This window comes from Pristiophorus japonicus, chromosome 3 (assembly GCF_044704955.1).
Source record: "Pristiophorus japonicus isolate sPriJap1 chromosome 3, sPriJap1.hap1, whole genome shotgun sequence".
In the NCBI taxonomy this organism is placed as follows: domain Eukaryota; kingdom Metazoa; phylum Chordata; class Chondrichthyes; family Pristiophoridae; genus Pristiophorus; species Pristiophorus japonicus.
The window spans coordinates 292,715,583-292,734,203 of NC_091979.1; the positions used below are offsets into that span (position 1 = coordinate 292,715,583).

Here is an 18,621-nt window from a genome sequence, read left to right on the forward strand (position 1 = left end):
TACCACCCCGCAGAGGTGAATTACACCTCCGATACCGCCCCGCAGTGGTGAATTACACCTCCGATACTGCCCCGCAGATTTTTGGGATTCAAAGATTTTCAGAGACATTTAGCTGCCCATCTCACTGGGCGCTGAATTTTCATTTAGTTCAGATTGTGGACCCAAAACGGGGCACGGGGCAATTGTGCCCCTATTATGTTTAAATACGTGTCATGAGTGAATGATACTGGTGCATGGGAAGTTTTACTATAGCATCAATCAGTGAAATAAGTTCAAATTAAAAAATGTTAAATCCAAACTCTGCTTGAGCATGGCTGTACTGGAGTCTCAAGCTGTGTGTAGACTGCTACAGGTAATCTGTTGCTGGGAAAAGATGCTGCAGCCTCTATTATGTGAACTGTACACTTTTAGGTCAAATGTTATTTTAATACTTTTTCATCCAGGTCAAGCTGTCACTCCAGCACAACTGCACAAAGAAAGCTCACAAGATCATGGTAAGAAAATAGAAAACAAACATTTTTTGAATTAAACCATCAATATATATAGTAAAGTTAATAGCTGACAGTGAGTTAAAGGATGTAATTCAATATCAGGGTTCTGCTAGAATTCAGAAACTGCTTGAGCTATGTTCTCAATTTACAAAGTATTAATCCCTGAATTGAATAATGGCCCTTTAACTACCAACCAGCTACTATCATATCTTTTTAATAACTTATTCTTTTGTGATATATATATGTAAACAACAATACATGATGCAAAAACAAACTCTTAAAATGTGTTAATTATTAAGTATAATTATATTCTTGTTTAATGATGTGCCAACAATTATTTCTATAAATGTAATTCTAACTGAATTGGTGCCTAATGGTGGTGGCATATTAGGAGAATCTTTGCTGAACAATCCATTATATTCCAAATTAACCAGTCTTCAGTGTAACAGTATCATGTATGTAACCTCTATGTAACACCATTGCAATAATGTGTATACTTAAGCAATGCACATCTTGACCACAGGGGGTGAACTTGTGGGAGACACTCCTTACCAGGTATATAAAGGGAGGTCTCACGCAGGGTCATCACTTCTTAGTCCTTGGAATAAAGGTTCAGGTCATAGAGTGACCTTGTCCATAGAATGTGGCTTGTGTGGGTTTTGTGCCATTGAGTAAGGACTTTACATTGGCGACGAGAAACGGGAATCAACGACCCACGTGAATGGCCACCGGTAGCACAGAAGAACGGTACTGTGTTGGTGAGGACTGGGACGATTTCATTGAGAGGCTCCAGCAAAACTTTGTCACGAAAGAATGGCTGGGAGATGCAGCGGCCGACAAGCGAAGGGCCCATCTGCTGACCAGCTGCGGACCTAAGACTTATGCGCTCATGAAGGACCTACTAGCACCCGAAAAGCCGGCAGACAAAACCTTTGAAGATCTCAGCAAACTACTCAATGAGCACCTCAAACCGGCGAGCAACATACACATGGCCCGGCACAGATTCTATACCCACCAACGTCGTGAAGGACAGAGCATACCGGACTTCGTTGCGGACCTCCGGCGTTTGGCCAACCTCTGTAAGTTCACAGATGCCTGCAAAGAGGAGATGTTAAGGGACTTCTTTATTGAGGGCATCGGTCATGCGGGGATTTTCTGAAAGTTAATTGAGACCAAGGACTTGACTTTGGAAGCGGCAACGTTGATGGCTCAGACTTTCATGGCAGGGGAGGAGGAAACCAAAATAATATACACGCGCAATTCTGCCTTCAACGCGGCGGGGGATCAGGGAGTCAATATCATAAACACGACTCAGAGCCCCGCAGGCAGGCAAGGGCAGTTCGACACACCCCAGGCAGCAATAGACCCCAGAGTAGGTTTTCAACAGAGACAATGGCAGGCTGAACGGACATTTACGCCATCACAGTGTACAATGCGGTCCAGGATGGGGCCATTGACACCCACTAACAGGGTACTCAAGGACAGTCAAAGGGACAATCAGCAAGGAATGCCGGGTCATAGCTCCTTTGTTCACAACAATGGAAATCTCAGCTCATGCTGGAGGTGTGGGGGCAAACACTCTGCCACGACTTGCAGGTTTCAACAATTTGTCTGCAGAAATTGCAACATCAGTGGCCATTTAGCTCGAATGTGCAGGAAGCCTGTGAACCAGGCTAATTTCTGAGGTGGATGGACCAGAAGAGGGGTCTGTGATACAGGATGACTCTTGGGGCAAATCAATGGACGCTGAAGTTCAGCGAGTTCACAGCTCATATACCAAAACGCCACCAATGATGATGAAGGTTCTATTAAATGGCATCCCTGTACACATGGAGCTGGACACGGGCTAGCCAGTCACTCATGAGTGTTCAACAATTCAAAAAGCTATGGCCACACAAAGCCAGTAGACCCAAACTAGAATGCATTGAGACACAACTACGGACGTATACCAAAGAAATCATTCCAGTACTAGGCAGTGCAATGTTGGTGGTCGCACACAATGGATCAGTGAACCGGCTGCTGCTCTGGATTGTCCCGGGCAATGGTCCCGCACTGTTGGGAAGGAGCTGGTTAGCTGAGATGAACTGGAAATGGGGGGATGTGCACGTAATGTGGAGCGAAGTTCATGCTCACAAGTCCTACAACAATTTGAGTCACTATTCCAACCTGGCATCGGGACGTTCAGAGGTACCAAAGTAGTGATGCGCATCACCCCGGATGCCAGACCAGTGCACCACAAAGCCAGAGCGGTGCCGTATGTGATGTGGAAGAAAATTGAGAGCAAATTGAACCGTTTGCAGAGAGAGGGCATCATCTCGCCCGTTGAATTCAGCAACTGGGCGAGCCCCATCGTTCCCGTCCTAAAAGTAGATGGTTCTGTCAGGATCTGTGGCGACTACAAGGCCACTATCAACCGGGTGTCCCTACAAGACCAATACCCTCTCCCGAGAGCGGAGAATCTTTTCGCCACGCTGGCAGGCGGCAAGCTGTTTACCAAGTTGGATCTCACTTCAGCCTACATGACACAAGAACTGGCCGACGAATCTAAACTACTGACCACCATCACGACGCACAAGAGACTGTTAGTTTACAACAGGTGCCCGTTTGGCATTCGATCAGCGGCCGCGATTTTTCAAAGAAACATGGAAAGCCTGCTTAAATCCATTCCTGGAACAATCGTATCTCAGGACGACATCCTCATCACGGGTCGTGACACCGAGGAACACCTCCACAACCTGGAAGAGGTGCTACGCCGACTGGACCGGGTAGGCCTGCGACTCAAGAAGTCTAAATATGTGTTTTTAGCTCCTGAGGTTGAGTTCCTGGACAGGAGGGTTGCTGCAGATGGGATTCGGCCCACCGAATCCAAAACAGAGGCGATTCGACGAGCACCCAGGCCCGGCAACACATCGGAGTTGCGTTCATTTCTGGGACTCTTGAACTATTTCGGGAACTTTCTGCCGAACTTAAGCACATTGTTGGAGCCGCTTCATGTGCTCCTGCGTAAGGGTTGTGATTGGTTTTGGGGGGACTGTCAAGAACGGGCTTTCAATCGGGGGCGGAACCTACTTTGTTCAAATCAGTTATTGACCCTGTACGACCCCCGTAAGAAATTGGTTCTGACATGTGATGCATCGTCCTTTGGGGTTGGGTGCGTGTTGCAGCAGAATAATGCTGAGGGCCAACTACAACCTGTGGCTTATGCTTCCAGGTCACTCTCTCAAGCAGAACCGGGATATGGGATGGTTGAGAAGGAGGCACTTGCGTGTGTCTATGGTGTAAAAATAATGCATCAGTACCTTTTTGGCAGGAGGTTCGAATTAGAAACGGACCACAAGCCAGTAACATCCCTGTTGTCAGACAGCAAGGCTGTCAATGCCAACGCGTCAGCCCACATACAGCGATGGGCTCTCATGCTGGTTGCTGATGACTACTCCATCCGACACCGGCCTGGCACCGAAAATTGTGCCGACGCGCTCAGCAGGCTTCCACTGGCCACCACCGAGGGGGCAGTGGAGCAAAGCGCTGAGATGGTCATGGCCGTTGATGCCTTTGACAGCGCAGGCTCCCCCATCACAGCCCGCCAGATCAAAATCTGGACCAACAAAGATCCCCTCCTATCTTTGATTAAGAAATGTGTCCTGACTGGGGATTGGGCGCCCGCACATGGAGCATGCCCTGAGGAGGTCAGACCGTTTCACAGGCAGATGGATGAGCTCTCCAACCAAGCAGACTGCTTACTATGGGGCAGCCGGGTAGTCATGCCCAAGAGAGGCAGGAAGACATTCATCAGGGAACTCCACAGTGAGCATCCAGGCATCGTTCTGATGAAGGCCATTGCCCAGTCACATGTTTGGTGGCCAGGAATTGATTCACACCTGGAACACTGTTCGCAGGTGCACGACGTGTGCCCAGCTGGGTAATGCCCCCAGGGAGGCCCTGCTCAGCCCCTGGCCCTGGCCCACCAGGCCATGGTCACGTATTCATGTAGACTACGTGGGCCCGTTCATGGGAAAAATGTTTCTCATTGTGGTAGATGCGTACTCAAAATGAATCGAGTGCATCATTTTCAATTCGTGCACGACATCCACCAGTGTGGAGAGTCTACGTGCGGTCTTTGCAACCCATGGCTTGCCGGACATTCTTGTTAGCGATAATGGCCCATGTTTCACAAGCTACGAATTCCGGGGCTTGACAAGGTGGATGCAGAGAGGATGTTTCCACTGATGAGGGAGACTAGAACTAGAGGGCATGATCTTAGAATAAGGGGCCGTCCATTTAAAACTGAGATGAGGAGAAATTTCTTCTCTCAGAGGGTTGTAAATCTGTGGAATTCACTGCCTCAGAGAACTGTAGAAGCTGGGACATTGAATAAATTTAAGACAGAAGTAGACAGTTTCTTAAACAATGAGGGGATAAGGGGTTATGGGGAGCGGGCGGGGTAGTGGAGCTGTGTCCATGATCAGATCAGCCATGATCTTATTGAATGGCGGAGCAGGCTCGAGGGGCCGTATGGCCTACTCCTGTTCCTATTTCTTATGTTTTTATAATTCAACGGAAATTTATTGCCTACTTTAAAAGCCTTTGGCCTGCCCCCACGACATCAGCGGAACCTCTGGTCCCCGAGGGCCCCAGAAGAGGCCCATGCACCAGATTCCTTCGAGCAGAGGCAGCGTGAGGCAAGAGGCCAGGAACACCCATTAATATCTTGGAGAAACCTGGCAAAGGGATCCTGACACCTCCACCCCATTTTCTTTTTCACTGTGCCTGGGGAGCACTAATTCAATGTAGATGAAAATCCACCCTAATATTTAGGATGCACCTTCTTCCTACCCACCCCATTCATAGTTTGCAAGGAAATAATTGAGGGCAATTTTTGGCTCAAAACTAACTTTTTGAATCTTATATTTCTTTCTATAATTTAAAGATTAATTAGGCACCCAGTAGATATTCAGTTTTTTTTTTTTAATTGTGCTCCTATCTCCAACCCTGCTAGTTGACATGAATTAGATTTTGAATTGGATAATTTGATTCATAAATTCAACAACCGATGTACCAATAAATAAAATCACAAGACATTTCATTTCTCATGGAAACATGTCAATGTATTTCCTATTTATTTTCTTTTAATGTGTGTATATCTCTTTATATCTCCTGCACACAGATGTGTATGAAGTTCCAGATACAGAGGTAAGCTTTTGATGCATCAGGTTTAAACATTTCAGGTTTAACTTATATTATGCACGTGATACCATAAACTGTAGGGAAAATGCAAGTTCTTGAAAGTTCGACTTTTATTTGGCACCTTTGGTATGTCTTTCGAAATGGTTTTGTAGGTGCTAATTCCACCTGAAGAGTCAAGTGCAAATGGCACTCTAACCTCCAGTCTCAGCAAAATTGAATAATCTAGATGCAAACTCAGATGGGCTTATTTGTGGAAGAGGAAACAGTGCACAAATGAAATAGTGTAACAATGAAGGGACAATTTCGGCAAGCTTTTGAAGAGCCTTAAAAGGCCGCTAAACCCACCGGCAGTAGCTGCTGAGGCTGAAGGGATGTAGGAGACAGAGGGAACCCTAGGTGCAGAGGTGAGTCTTCAGACAGCCCGGTACCCAAGCCTCTCTTTGTTCGCTGCTGAAGTGGAGGTAGTGCTGTATGAGTTGCTTGCTAGGAGGGTTGACCTCTGTGCTCAAGCATAGTACCATCCCTATAAGTCAGCCCAAAGGCATGACTGCAAGGGGGTGCAGCCAATTTTCAGGCCACAGCGTGCCATTACTATCCACCCCTGTACCAGGCAGATGCTGCAAGGCCGCCATTGGCAGCAGATGACAGTTATTCATCTGACTCTCTGCTATCCTAGGTCCCAAGAAGGCAGGTCCCTCTGGTCATTCCCAGGTTGGTGTAACAGGGCTTACGGAAATGATTGGTGGCACCTTGGCAGGTGGGGCCAATCAGACAACATTGGCGCTTGCTCACCTTGGCATGCCATCCTTCATGCAGTGCCATGTATAGCAAGTTGTCTGATTGGCCCCACCTGCCAAGGTGCCACCAATCATTTCCATGCTGTGATTGGAGTGATGCCACGAAGGGATGTGCTCCTTTGGAAAGCCAAGCAGATCTCCCACAGTGAGGCTCTTAATCTGCAGAAGCAGGTGTGTGGGTGCCGTCAGGCAGCTTTCCGTAACTGGCATCCCTCCCCAGGTCATCATCTTTCTCCGAACGCAGCAGTTTGAAGTATCTCAACTTGCAAACACACTGGTGCCCATAAAAGAGGCAAAACATAAACTACTTTGAAAAGGCTTACAAAAGCCAAAATGCCGACACAAAAAAAAATCAAAAACAAAATTACCACCAAGAGCCTAGAAAAAAATACCTCTAACCACTTAAACATCTGTGGGCTTTGTAATGGGCCACCCACTTGAAGGACCATCCTAGGTTCCCTTCCCTCCAGCTTCTCTGGGTCAGCAGTGGCTCTGTTCGCCTCTGAGTCAGAAGATTGTGGGTTTGAGTCCCACTCCACAGACTTGAGCACAAAAATCTAGGCTGACACTCCACTGTTGGAGGTGCCATCTTTCAGATGAGACATTAAACCAAGGCCCTCAGATGGATATAAAAGATCCCATGACACTATTTTGAAGAGCAGGGGAGTTATCCTTGGTGTGCTGGCCAATAAACATCATTAAAACAGATTATATGGACATTATCACTATACTTTGTGTGGGAGCTTGCTGTGCGCAAATTCGCTGCTGTGTTTCCTACATTACAACTGTGACTATACTTCATAAAAAGTACTTAATTGGCTGTGAAGTATTTTGGTGGTCGTTAAAGGCGCTATATAAATACAAATCTTTCTTTACGTGGTATCCTGTTGTATTTGAAGTGGTGCATTTCGCTCCCTCCCTCTTTTTACGCAGAGAACAAAGCTCTCACTTGCTTCAGATGAGCCCCACCTGGAGAATGGAGCGGGACCAGGATTAGGTCATGATCCAGTGGGAATCCTTCCTGCTTGATTTCACTGTCCAGTATGCCCCATTTATGCCCAAAATCAAGGGGCACCAGACCCCTAAAATTGACTCCTTAATCATCTTATTGAAAGCTACACATACCAATGCGCCTTTATACGTAATCCAAAATGTTGTATTATGTAAGTTAAGCATGCATACCAATAAAACAATACTCTAATGGCATTCATAATATCTTTTGATTTTAAAGTACTTTTTTTTTTTAGGAAGCTTCACCACCACTGCACAGGTGCGTCACACTTGATTAATGTAAAAGGAATGGTCCAAGAAATCACACATTTATTGAATGAGAGCATGGAGTTTGACATATTTAGTGGCTATCCCAATGCAGTTATTTAATGAGGCTGTCTTGTCATCAATAATTTTTTTTTATAAAACATTCTGAAAATCTGCATCCCTTTGATCCCATTGTAAGCGAAGGGATCAATTCATCTGATCCTGCTGGAATATCCAGGGGCAGGGGAGTGTCCCCTTATTGTGAAACTAGCAGGCCCTAATGGCACTCTGGGTGAATCTAGGACACTTGTTAGAAGGGGGGGAGGGGAATAAGGCACTCGTTTATGTGTCTGTCACCACACGGACACTTTTTATTGGGCATGTCCCATGTGCAAGAAGACCAATTCATCCACAAACATAGCAGCTTTTCTTCGGGATTCCAGGTAAGGGCTCATCGATGTCCGGCAAGGCCAATTGGCCTCATTTCTCCCAGGGCACCAGCTGCCCGGAAACCCAAACTGGGACCGAGAACACTCAGGCTGGCTGCATCCTTGCTCACATATGGAATAATGTTTGGGGCAGGTGGAGCTTTTGCCCCAAACAGGACTCCCCAGGAAACTTGCAGCAGAAGCTGGCAGCCAATGGACTTATCCTGGGAATGCATTAGAAAGGCCTCAAGAATTTCAGGGCCGTTATTAAAACTGATGATTGATGTTATCTTTTTAATATCTATTTCTGATCAGTCTTTTTGAATATTTGCTTGTAAACAGTACGAATATCATAGCTGCAGAATGACTTGAAAGAGTTATTGTCCCCAGCATTAATACAGATGATTTAGCTGGCACCTTTGTAATGATAGCTCAAGGGCTAAGGATTACTTTTGCTGATGTTAGGCTGGTTCCATTATAAGACCAGTGCACCAGAAGTACCCAGGTATTCGGTTATTTTTATGCTGTAGTTGTATAGCTACTTAAGAAATTAACAAAAAATTACTGGAGAGAAATTGTGATTTTTTTTCTAGTTAATTACCTTTTAAATGACTGAATCTCCACTGTCCTTTTAGTATCAAATGAACTGCATAGCAGTAAGTGTTTGTTTAATATTGTGAGTGTAGTCACTTTTTTTTCATCCAGTTATATACCACATACCAGGCATAATCATAAAAACTTTGTCATAAGATCTTTAACACAGATCTGAGTGGCAACTCGAACTTTCCTCTTGCTGCTTTGTATAAGAGCGCCCCCAGGTGGCCACTTCAAATATTTTTATCCCACTGTGGATAACAATTATACTGTCTTCTGCAGCATACAAGAACCCTTTTTAATAAGATTTTACCTTAGATCCAAAATGTTACTGTGGCTTTTTGCTAACATAAACATTCTTCATTTTAAATTCTCTGTAATCTAAAAGTGATATTTCCTTCAGTGCCTAACTTTGAAATCTGCCAATTAATCCAGTTGATTAACACTCAAGCAAGTAGGTCACCAGCTGAAACTGGTCAGAATATAGGATATCTTGCTAGACTGTTGCTAGAAAGAAGATAACACGATCAGTCTTTCATGCTGCATTAGTTTCCTCTGGAACAATTGATAAGACGCAGATTGTAACACACTTGCACCCACCCTGAATCATGCACCAGGAAAGTGAGTTAGGAGAGGCCTGCAGCAGTGGCCATGGTTGGGCCTTTCTGAGTGCTGTTAGTGATTTCTGGCCCAATATACCTAAAAACAAACAAAGGGACTTCATGCGGGCTGTTGAGTGCCCCTCTCCAATCCTCTGATCAGAGAGGGGTAGAAATCAAACCCTTAACGTGCAGGTCTTCTGAACGCTTCTCCAAAGGGGCACTCTACTGTCTAAACTACAGGAAAATGAGGCAGGAGTGGTGGAAATTTCCCTTCTCTCCTCATTTCTAGGAGAACATTTGGCCTGTGCCTGTTGCAGGTACGGGCTCATCCTTCTGGGGAATCCCCAGAAATCCTGGAACTACGCAAGTCTTGAGATCCCCATTTCCTAACCAGGAAAATTGGCCCCAATTTTGGTTTCAATTGTATGCTTTTTAAACTCTTAGGAGATTCTATGCAATCATGACTATCTGCATATTCTAATTAGATAAATTCTTTATTACTGTCTAAAGGGCCAAGCCGCAACTTCCTAAACCAGGGTCCACGGGAACAGGAAGTCCATTATTACTTCCTCGCTCTTTTCCAAAAATGACCAGTGCACCAGAAGTACCCAGGTATCTGGTTATTTTTATGCTGTAGTTGTATATTTACCTATATGCCTTATGTGGAAACAAGAAGCTAGCAAACACTACCAGTGTAGCTGACTATGTGTGTGGGAAGTATATCCAGCTGTAGCTCCTGACAGTTCGCATTGCGGCACTGGAATTGCGGATGGATTCACTCTGGAGCATCCACGATGCTGAGGATATCGTGAATAGCACATTTAGTGAGTTGGTCCTACCACAGGTAAAGATTGCACAGCCAGATAGGGAATGGGTGACCATCGGGAAGAGCAAGGGAAGGCAGGTAGTGCAGGGGTCCCCTGCGGTCACCTCCCTCCAAAACAGATACACCGTTTTGGGGACTGTTGAGGGAGGTGGCTCATCAGGGGAAGGCAGCAGCAGCCAAGTCCATGGCACCAGGGGTGGCTCTGCTGCACAGGAGGGCAGGAAAAAGAGTGGGAGAGCTGTAGTGGTAGGGGATTCTATTGTAAGGGGAATAGATAGGTGTTTCTGTGGCCGCAAACGAGACTCCAGGATGGTATCCCTGTTGCAAGGGTCAAGGATGTCTTGGAGCGGCTGTAGTGCATTCTGGAGGCGGAGGGTGAACAGCCAGTTGTCGTGGTGTACATAGGTACCAAAGATATAGGTAAAAAACAGGATGAGGTCCTACAAGCTGAATTTAGGGAGCTAGGAGTTAAATTAAAAAGTAGAACCTCAAAGGTACCAGTGCCACGTGCTAGACAGAGTAGGAATCGCAGGATAGCTCAGTTGAATACGTAGCTTGAGGAATGGTGCAAGGGGGAGGGATTCAAATTCCTGGGACATTGGAACCAGTTCTGGGGGAGGTGGGACCAGTACAAACAAGACAGTCTGCACCTGGGCAAGACAGGAACCGATGTCCTAGGGGGAGTGTTTGCTAGTGCTGTTGGGGAGGGTTTAAACTAAAAAGGCAGGGGGATGGGAATCTATGCAGGGAGGCAGAGGGAAGTAAAAAGGGGGCAGAAGCAAAACGTAGGAAGGAGAAAAATAAGAGTGGAGAGCAGAGAAATCAAAGGCAAAAATCAAAAAAGGCCACATTACAACATAATTCTAAAAGGACAAAGAGTGTTAAAAAAAACAAGCCTGAAGACTCTGGGTCTCAATACGAGGAACATTCATAATAAGGTGGATGAATTAACTGCGCAGATAGCTGTTAACAAATATGATGTAATTGGGATTACGGAGACATGGTTCCAGGGTAACCAAGGCTGGGAACTCAACATCCAGGGGTATTCAATATTCAGGAAGGATAGGCAGAGAGGAAAAGGAGGTGGCGTAGCGTTACTGATTAAAGAGGAGATTAACGCAATAGTAAGGAAGAAAATGAGCGAGGATGATGTGGAATCTATATGGGTAGAGCTGCGAAACACCAAAGGACAGAAAACATTAGTGGGAGTTGTGTACAGACCACCAAACAGTAGTAGGGAGGTTGGGGACGGAATCAAACAGGAAATTAGGGACGCGTGCAATAAGGGTACAGCAGTTATCATTGGTGACTTTAATCTACTTATTGATTGGGCCAACCAAACTGGTAGCAATACTGGATGAGGATTTCCTGGGACGGTTTACTAGACCAATATGTCGAGGAACCAACTAGTGAGCAGGCCATCCTAGACTGGGTCTTGTGTAATTAGAGAGGATCAATTAGCAATCTGGTTGTGCGAGGCCCCTTGAGGAAGAGTGACCATAATATGGTAGAATTCTTTATTAAGATGGAGAGTGACACAGTTAATTCAGAGACTAGGGTCCTGAACTTAAAGAAAGGAAACTTCGACGGCATAAGACGTGAATTGGCTAGGATAGGCTAGCGAATGATACTTAACGGGTTGATGGTGGATAGGAAATGGCAGACATTTAAAGATCACATGGATGAACTACAACAATTGTACATCCCTGTGTGGCATAAAAATAAAAAAGGGAAGGTGGCTCAACCATGGCGAATAAGGGAAATTAGGGAAAGTGTTAAATCCAAGGAAGAGGCATATAAATTGGCCAGAAAAAGCAGCAAACCTGAGGACTGGGAGAAATTTAGAATTCAGCACAGGAGGACTAAGGGTTTAATTAGGAGGGGAAAATAGAGTATGAGAGTAAGCTTGCAGGGAACATAGAAACCGACTGCAAAAGCTTCTATTGATATGTGAAGAGAAAAAGATTAGTGAAGACTAATATAGGTCCCTTGCAGTCACAATCAGGTGAATTCATAATGGGGAACAAGGAAATGGCAGACCGATTAAACACATACTTTGGTTCTGTCTTCACTAAGGAAGACACGAATGACCTCCCGAAAATACTAGGGGACCGAGGGTCGAGTGAGAAGGGGGAACTGAGGGAAATCCTTATTCGTCAGGAAATGGTGTTAGGGAAATTGAAGGGACTGAAGGCCGATAAATCTAAATGGTCTGCATCCCAGAGTACTTAAGGAAGTGACTCTGGAAATAGTAGATGCATTGGTGGTCATTTTCCAACATTCCATGGACTCTGGATCAGTTCCCATGGATTGGAGGGTAGCTAATGTAACCCCACTTTTTAAAAAAGGAGGGAGAGAGAAAACAGGGAATTATAGACCGGTTAGCCTGACATCGGTGGTGGGGAAAATGCTGGAGTCAACTATTAAAGATGCAATAGCAGCGCATTTGGAAAGCAGTGACAGGATCAGTCCAAGTCAGCATGGATTTATGAAAGGGAAATCAAGCTTGACAAATCTTCTAGAGTTTTTTGAGGATGTAACTACTAGAGTGGATAAGGGAGAACCAGTAGATGTGGTGTATTTGGACTTTCAAAAGGCTTTTGACAAGGTCCTACACAAGAGATTAGTGTGCAAAATTAAGGCACATGATATTGGGGGTAATGTATTGACGTGGATAGCGAAATGGTTAGCAGACAGTAAGCAAAGAGTGGGAATAAACGGGTCCTTTTCAGAATGACAGGCAGTGACTAGTGGGGTGCCGCAGGGTTCAGTGCTTGGACCCCAGCTATTTGCAATATAAATCAATGATTTAGACAAATGAATTGAATGTAATATCTCCAAGTTTGCAGATGACACTAAGCTGGGTGGCAGTGCAAGCTGCGAGGAGGATGCTAAGAGGCTGCCGGGTGACTTGGACAGGCTAGGTGAGTGGGCATGGCAGATGCAGTATAATGTAGATAAATGTGAGGTTATCCACTTTGGTGGCAAAAACAGGAAGGCAGATTATTATCTGAATGGTGACAGATTAGTAAAAGGGGAGGTGCAACGGGACCTAGGTGTCATGGTACATCAGTCATTGAAAGTAGGCATGCAGGTACAGCAGGCAGTAAAGGAAGCAAATGGCATGCTGGCCTTCATAGCGAGGGGATTTGAGTATAGGAGCAGGGAGGTCTTGCTGCAGTTGTACAGGGCCTTGGTGAGACCACACCTTGAGTATTGTGTTCAGTTTTGGTCTCCTAATCTGAGGAAGGATGTGCTTGCTATTGAGGGATTGCAGCGAAGGTTCACCAGACTAATTCCTGGGATGGCAGGACTGACATATGAGGAAAGACTGTATCAGCTAGGCTTATACTCACTGGAATTTAGAAGAATGAAAGGGGATCTCATAGGAACATATAAAATTCTGACGGGACTGGACAGGTTAGATGCAGGAAGAATGTTCCCGATGTTGGGAAAGTCCAGTACCAGGGGACACAGTCTAAGGATAAGGGGTAAGCTATATAGGACCGAGATGAGGAGAAACTTTTTCACCCAGAGAGTTGTGAACCTGTGGAATTCTCTGCCACAGAGAGTTGTTGATGCCAGTTCATTGGATATATTCAAAAGGGAGTTAGATGTGGCCTTTACGGCTGAAGGGATCAGAGGATATGGAGAGAAGGCTGTGTTAATATCTCAGAGGGAGGGTATTATCATGTATGTACTTTTGAAATCACTAGCCACTAGGTGGCGTCACTGTTGTAGGCCATTGAGGTTGAATGATCAGCCATGATCATATTGAATGGCGGTGCAGGCTCGAAGGGATGAATGGCCTGCTCCTGCACCTATTTTCTATGTTTCTATGTTGTGTATGCAATAACTGTTAGACTGAGTACTGTTTAACTCCAAGAGGTATGACGTTGGCTCTGCTTTATTAATGCCCAAAGTGACTAATATACAAAACGGCTGGCCTTTTATACTTAGGCTGCACACACGTGCATGCAGCTCAATGGCCTACAACAGTGACACCATCTAGTGGCTAGTGATCCCAAAAGTACATGCATGACAATACCCCCCTCTGAGATATTAACACAGTATTTTACAAATTGAGACGGTCCGGTGTTTTACCCTCCCGGGTTGATCGTCTCAGTTCAACTCCAGCCTTGGGTGAGTGTTCAGAGTCTGTTGTGACTGGTGGCTGGGTGGCTGACCTGGTGGGAGTGGCAATGGCCATGTCAGGGATTGAAAGTCCATTTAAATTGAACATGTCAGTGATTGAAAGTCCCGATTCACTGATGACCACTGAGTCCTCTGATGACTGGGGGTAGGTTGTGTGGTCGTCGATTGTCTCTTCCTCCAACTGTTCCGGTTCGTCTGATCCATATGTTTCCTGCATGTTTGCCCATTTTTGAGCTTGACAATAAATACTCTATTGCCCTCCTTGGCCATGACAGTACCAGCGATCCACTTGGGATCCTGACCATAATTCAGAACATATACAGGATCATTTACAGAAATATCGCGTGATACAGCTGTGCGATCATGATACCCTTGCTGACTTTGTCTTCTATATTCAACATGATTATTCAAGTCAGGATGTACAAGAGATAGCTTGGTCTTAAGACCTCTCTCATCATTAGTTCAGCAGGCGAGACCCCGGAAAGCGTGTGTGGTCTTGTCCTGTAACTAAGCAGAATGCATGACAGGCAGGTCTGCAGTGACCCTTGGGTTACTCGCTTCATACTCTGCTTTATGATTTGGATAGCACGTTCTGCTTACCCATTGGATGCAGGTTTGAACGGTGCTGACCTTACATGTTTGATACCATTGAGTTTCATGAACTCTTGAAACTCCTGACTGGTGAAGCACGATCTGTTGTCGCTAACAACGATTTCAGGCAGACCACGTGTTGCGAACATGACACTTAGATTCTCAATGGTAGCTTTGGGTGTGCTGGATGACATGATTATACACTCTATCCACTTCGAACATGCATCCACCACAACTAAAAACATCTTCTCCAGGAAGGGACCTGCAAAGTCTATATGGATCCTGGACCATGGTTTGGATGACCACGACCACAGACTCAGCAGCGATTCCGCTGGTGCTTTACTGAGCTGCATGCAAGTGTTGTACTGATGCAAACATGATTCCAGCTCAGAGTCAATTCTCGGCCACCAAACATGAGACCTGGCGATGGCTTTCATCATTATAATGCCGGGATATGCCCTATGTAGCTCACGTACACATTTCTCTCTCCCTTTCTTAGGCATAACAACACGATTGCCCCACAGTATACAATCCGTACAATCCGACTGAATAGACAGTTCGTCTTTGAGACGAATGTAAAGTTTGGTCTCCTCGCACATTTGCTTGGGTATGGCAGATCAATCACGTTTGAGGATGCAACTCTTCACCACCAATAAAATCAGGTCCTGGCTGGTCCAGGTCTTAACTTGTTGAGCCGTGACAGGGGTTCCTTCACTCTCAAAAGCATCCATAACTAACAATAGATCCGCCGGTTGTGGCGTTTCCACCTCCGGTGTGGGCTACGGCAGACGGTTCAAAGCATCGGCACAATCCTCGGTGCCAGGTCTATGGTGAATGACATAATCATAGACAGATAATGTCAGCGCCCACCTCTGGATGCGGGATGAAGCATTGGTATTGATGCCTTTGTTTTCAGAGAACAGTGAAATGAGCGGCTTGTGATCTGTCTCCAGTTCAAACCGAAGACCAAAGAGGTACTGATGCATTTTTTTAAACCCATACACACAGGCTAGTGCTTCTTTCTCTACCATGCTGTAGGCTCTTTCCACTTTAGACAAACTTTTTGAAGCATATGCGACTGGTTGAAGTTTACCGGACTCATTAGCTTGTTGGAGCACGCAACCAATTCCATATGACGAAGCATCACAGGCCAATACTAAACATTTACATGGGTCATAGTGTACCAGCAGCTTGTTAGAGCAAAGCAGATTAGTGGCTTTCTCAAAAGCTCTGTCTTGAGATGCACCCCACACCCAGTTGTCGCCTTTTCTTAGCAGCATGTGCAGTGGTTCTAATAAGCTGCTCAATTTAGGTAGGAAGTTACCCAAGTAGTTGAGTAGACCCAGGAACAAACACAGCTCCGTCATATTCTGCGGCTTGGGTGCATTCTTGATGGCCTTGGTTTTCGTGTCCGTGAGGCTGATGCCGTCAGCAGCAATTTTCCTCCCCAGCAATTCGACCTCTGGTGCCATGAAGATGCACTTCGAGCGTTTCAGTCTGAGTCCCACTTTGTTCAGACGATGTAGAACCTCTTCCAGGTTGTTCAGATGTTCCTTGGAGTCACGACCTGTGATCAGGATATCATCTTGGAACACGACGGTTCTGGGAACGGACTTCAGTAGACTCTCCATGTTCCTCTGAAATATTGCTGCAGCCGAGCGAATTCCAAAAGGACACCCGTGATAAACAAACAGTCCTTTATGTCCTTAATGCACGTAAGTCTCTTCGACGTCTCGACCAACTCCTGTGTCATGTAGGCCGACGTCAAGTCCAGTTTGGTGAAAGACTTCCCCCCAGCTAGCATTGCAAACAAGTCATCAGCCTTCGGTAACGGGTACTGATCCTGTTTCAAAATCCTGTTGATCGTAGCCTTGTAGTCTCCACAGATTCAGCACTTTTCAGCACAGGAACAATGGGGCTGGCCCATTCATTAAATTCAACCGGTGATATGATCCCTTCACACTGGAGTCTGTCCAGTTTGATTTTGACCTTCTCCCTCATCATATACGGAACTGCCCGAGCTTTATGATGGACGGGTCTTGCATTCGAGTCCATGTGGATCTGCACCTTGGCTCCCGTGAAGTTGTCGATGCCTGGTTCAAACAGAGAGGGGAACTTGCTCAGTACTTGGGCACTTGTATCTTTCTCCGACGACAACGCCTTGATGTCGTTCCAATCGCATCTGATTTTTTCAAGCCAGTTCCTGCCGAACAGCACTGGGCCATTGCCTGGGACAATCCATAGCGGTAATTCGTGAACCGCACCATCATACGATACTTTAATTGTGGCACTGCCAATCACCGTTATGAGTTCTTTGGTGTACGTGCGTAACTTGGTATTGACTGGACTCAGCCTGGGCCTCACAGCCTTAGTATCCCACAGCTTGTCGAATGCCCTCTGGCTCATTATCAATTGACTCGCCCCCGTGTCCTGTTTCATCGATACCGGCACCCCATTAAATTTCACATTGATCATTATTGGTGTGCACTTAGTTCGGAACGAGTACAGTCCATACACATTCTCCTCTGGTATCTCGGATTGCGTATCCGGATCCGCACTAGTCTGACCATCATCCTCCACGTGGTGTGTCGCAGCACGCTTGCTCATCTGCGGACACTTCCGCTGGAGATGCCCCACTCTCAGACAGCCTTTCCAACTATATTACTTAAATTGGCACTGCTAGTGCCAGTGATTTCCCCCACAACACCAACACGGAGAAATCGGATGCATTCCCAATGGCAGACTTTGGGCAGCCACAAGTTTCACGTACGCAGTCGGGTAGGCCCTGCCATGTGCCACTCTGCCAAACGCCAAATCAATCATATTTACAGTACTTGCTGAGTTTCGATTTTTCACTGATATCTGATTTAGACTTCTATCCGTCATCATGCATGACTGAGCGATCGTGATGGCTCTGTTCGTCCAATGTCTCCACCGCCAGTTGTTTACGCAGGATCACCTCGTGGTTGATGCTGATTACAAAGAAGTCCCGCAGCATGTCTGCCAACATAGTCCCGAACTCACACGGTCCCGCTAGCCGTCTCAGGTCAGCAACACATTCCGCCGCATTCTGGCCTTCTGAGCGAACGTGCGTCTAAAATCTGTACCTTGAGATGATGATGCTTTCGTCTGGCTTAAGGTGGTCCTGTATCAGTGTACACAATTCTTCATACATATTCCCTGTTGGACTCACAGGCTGGAGTAGATTTTTTATCAGACCATAAATTTTTGGACCGCAAACCGCGAGGAACACCGCCCGGCGCCGATCTGCGTCGCCGACCTCCTCCATTTTGTTGGCCACGAAGAAATGGCTCAAATGGCTCACAAAGTCTGCCTAATCTTCTCCTTCCACAAATCGCTCCAACAATCCAATTGTGCTAATTTTTGCATGCAAAGGTTCTTGTTGCCTTGTTGCCAAATGTTGTGTATGCAATAACTGTTAGACTGAGTACTGTTTAACTCCAAGCGGTATGACCTTGGCTCTGCTTTATTAAGGCCCAAAGTGACTAATATACAAAATGGCTGGCCTTTTATACTTGGGCTGCACACACGTGCTTGCAGCCCAATGGCCTCCAATAGCGACGTCATCTAGTGGCTAGTAATCCCAAAAATACATACATGACGCAAACATACTTGGATTGAGCCAATGAACCAGTAAATAATATGCAGCTGGGTAGTTGTTGAAGAAAATAATTG

The 18,621-nt window shown here is 45.9% G+C and overlaps 1 protein-coding gene across 5 annotated transcripts in view; it reads left to right on the forward strand.

Annotated features, from left to right (window-relative positions):
• The window catches only part of blnk (B cell linker), a 259,070-nt gene that overhangs the window by 203,676 nt on the left and 36,773 nt on the right, over nucleotides 1–18,621 (forward strand). For 4 of the 5 annotated variants that reach the window (XM_070875034.1, XM_070875036.1, XM_070875035.1 and 1 more), the window contains 4 exons: nucleotides 444–494; nucleotides 5,656–5,681; nucleotides 7,720–7,742; nucleotides 9,864–9,965. In XM_070875034.1, the coding sequence (XP_070731135.1) occupies nucleotides 444–494; nucleotides 5,656–5,681; nucleotides 7,720–7,742; nucleotides 9,864–9,965 (202 nt within the window). The remainder of the gene's footprint in view (nucleotides 1–443; nucleotides 495–5,655; nucleotides 5,682–7,719; nucleotides 7,743–9,863; nucleotides 9,966–18,621) is intronic. The other variant, XM_070875037.1, reaches the window with a different exon arrangement.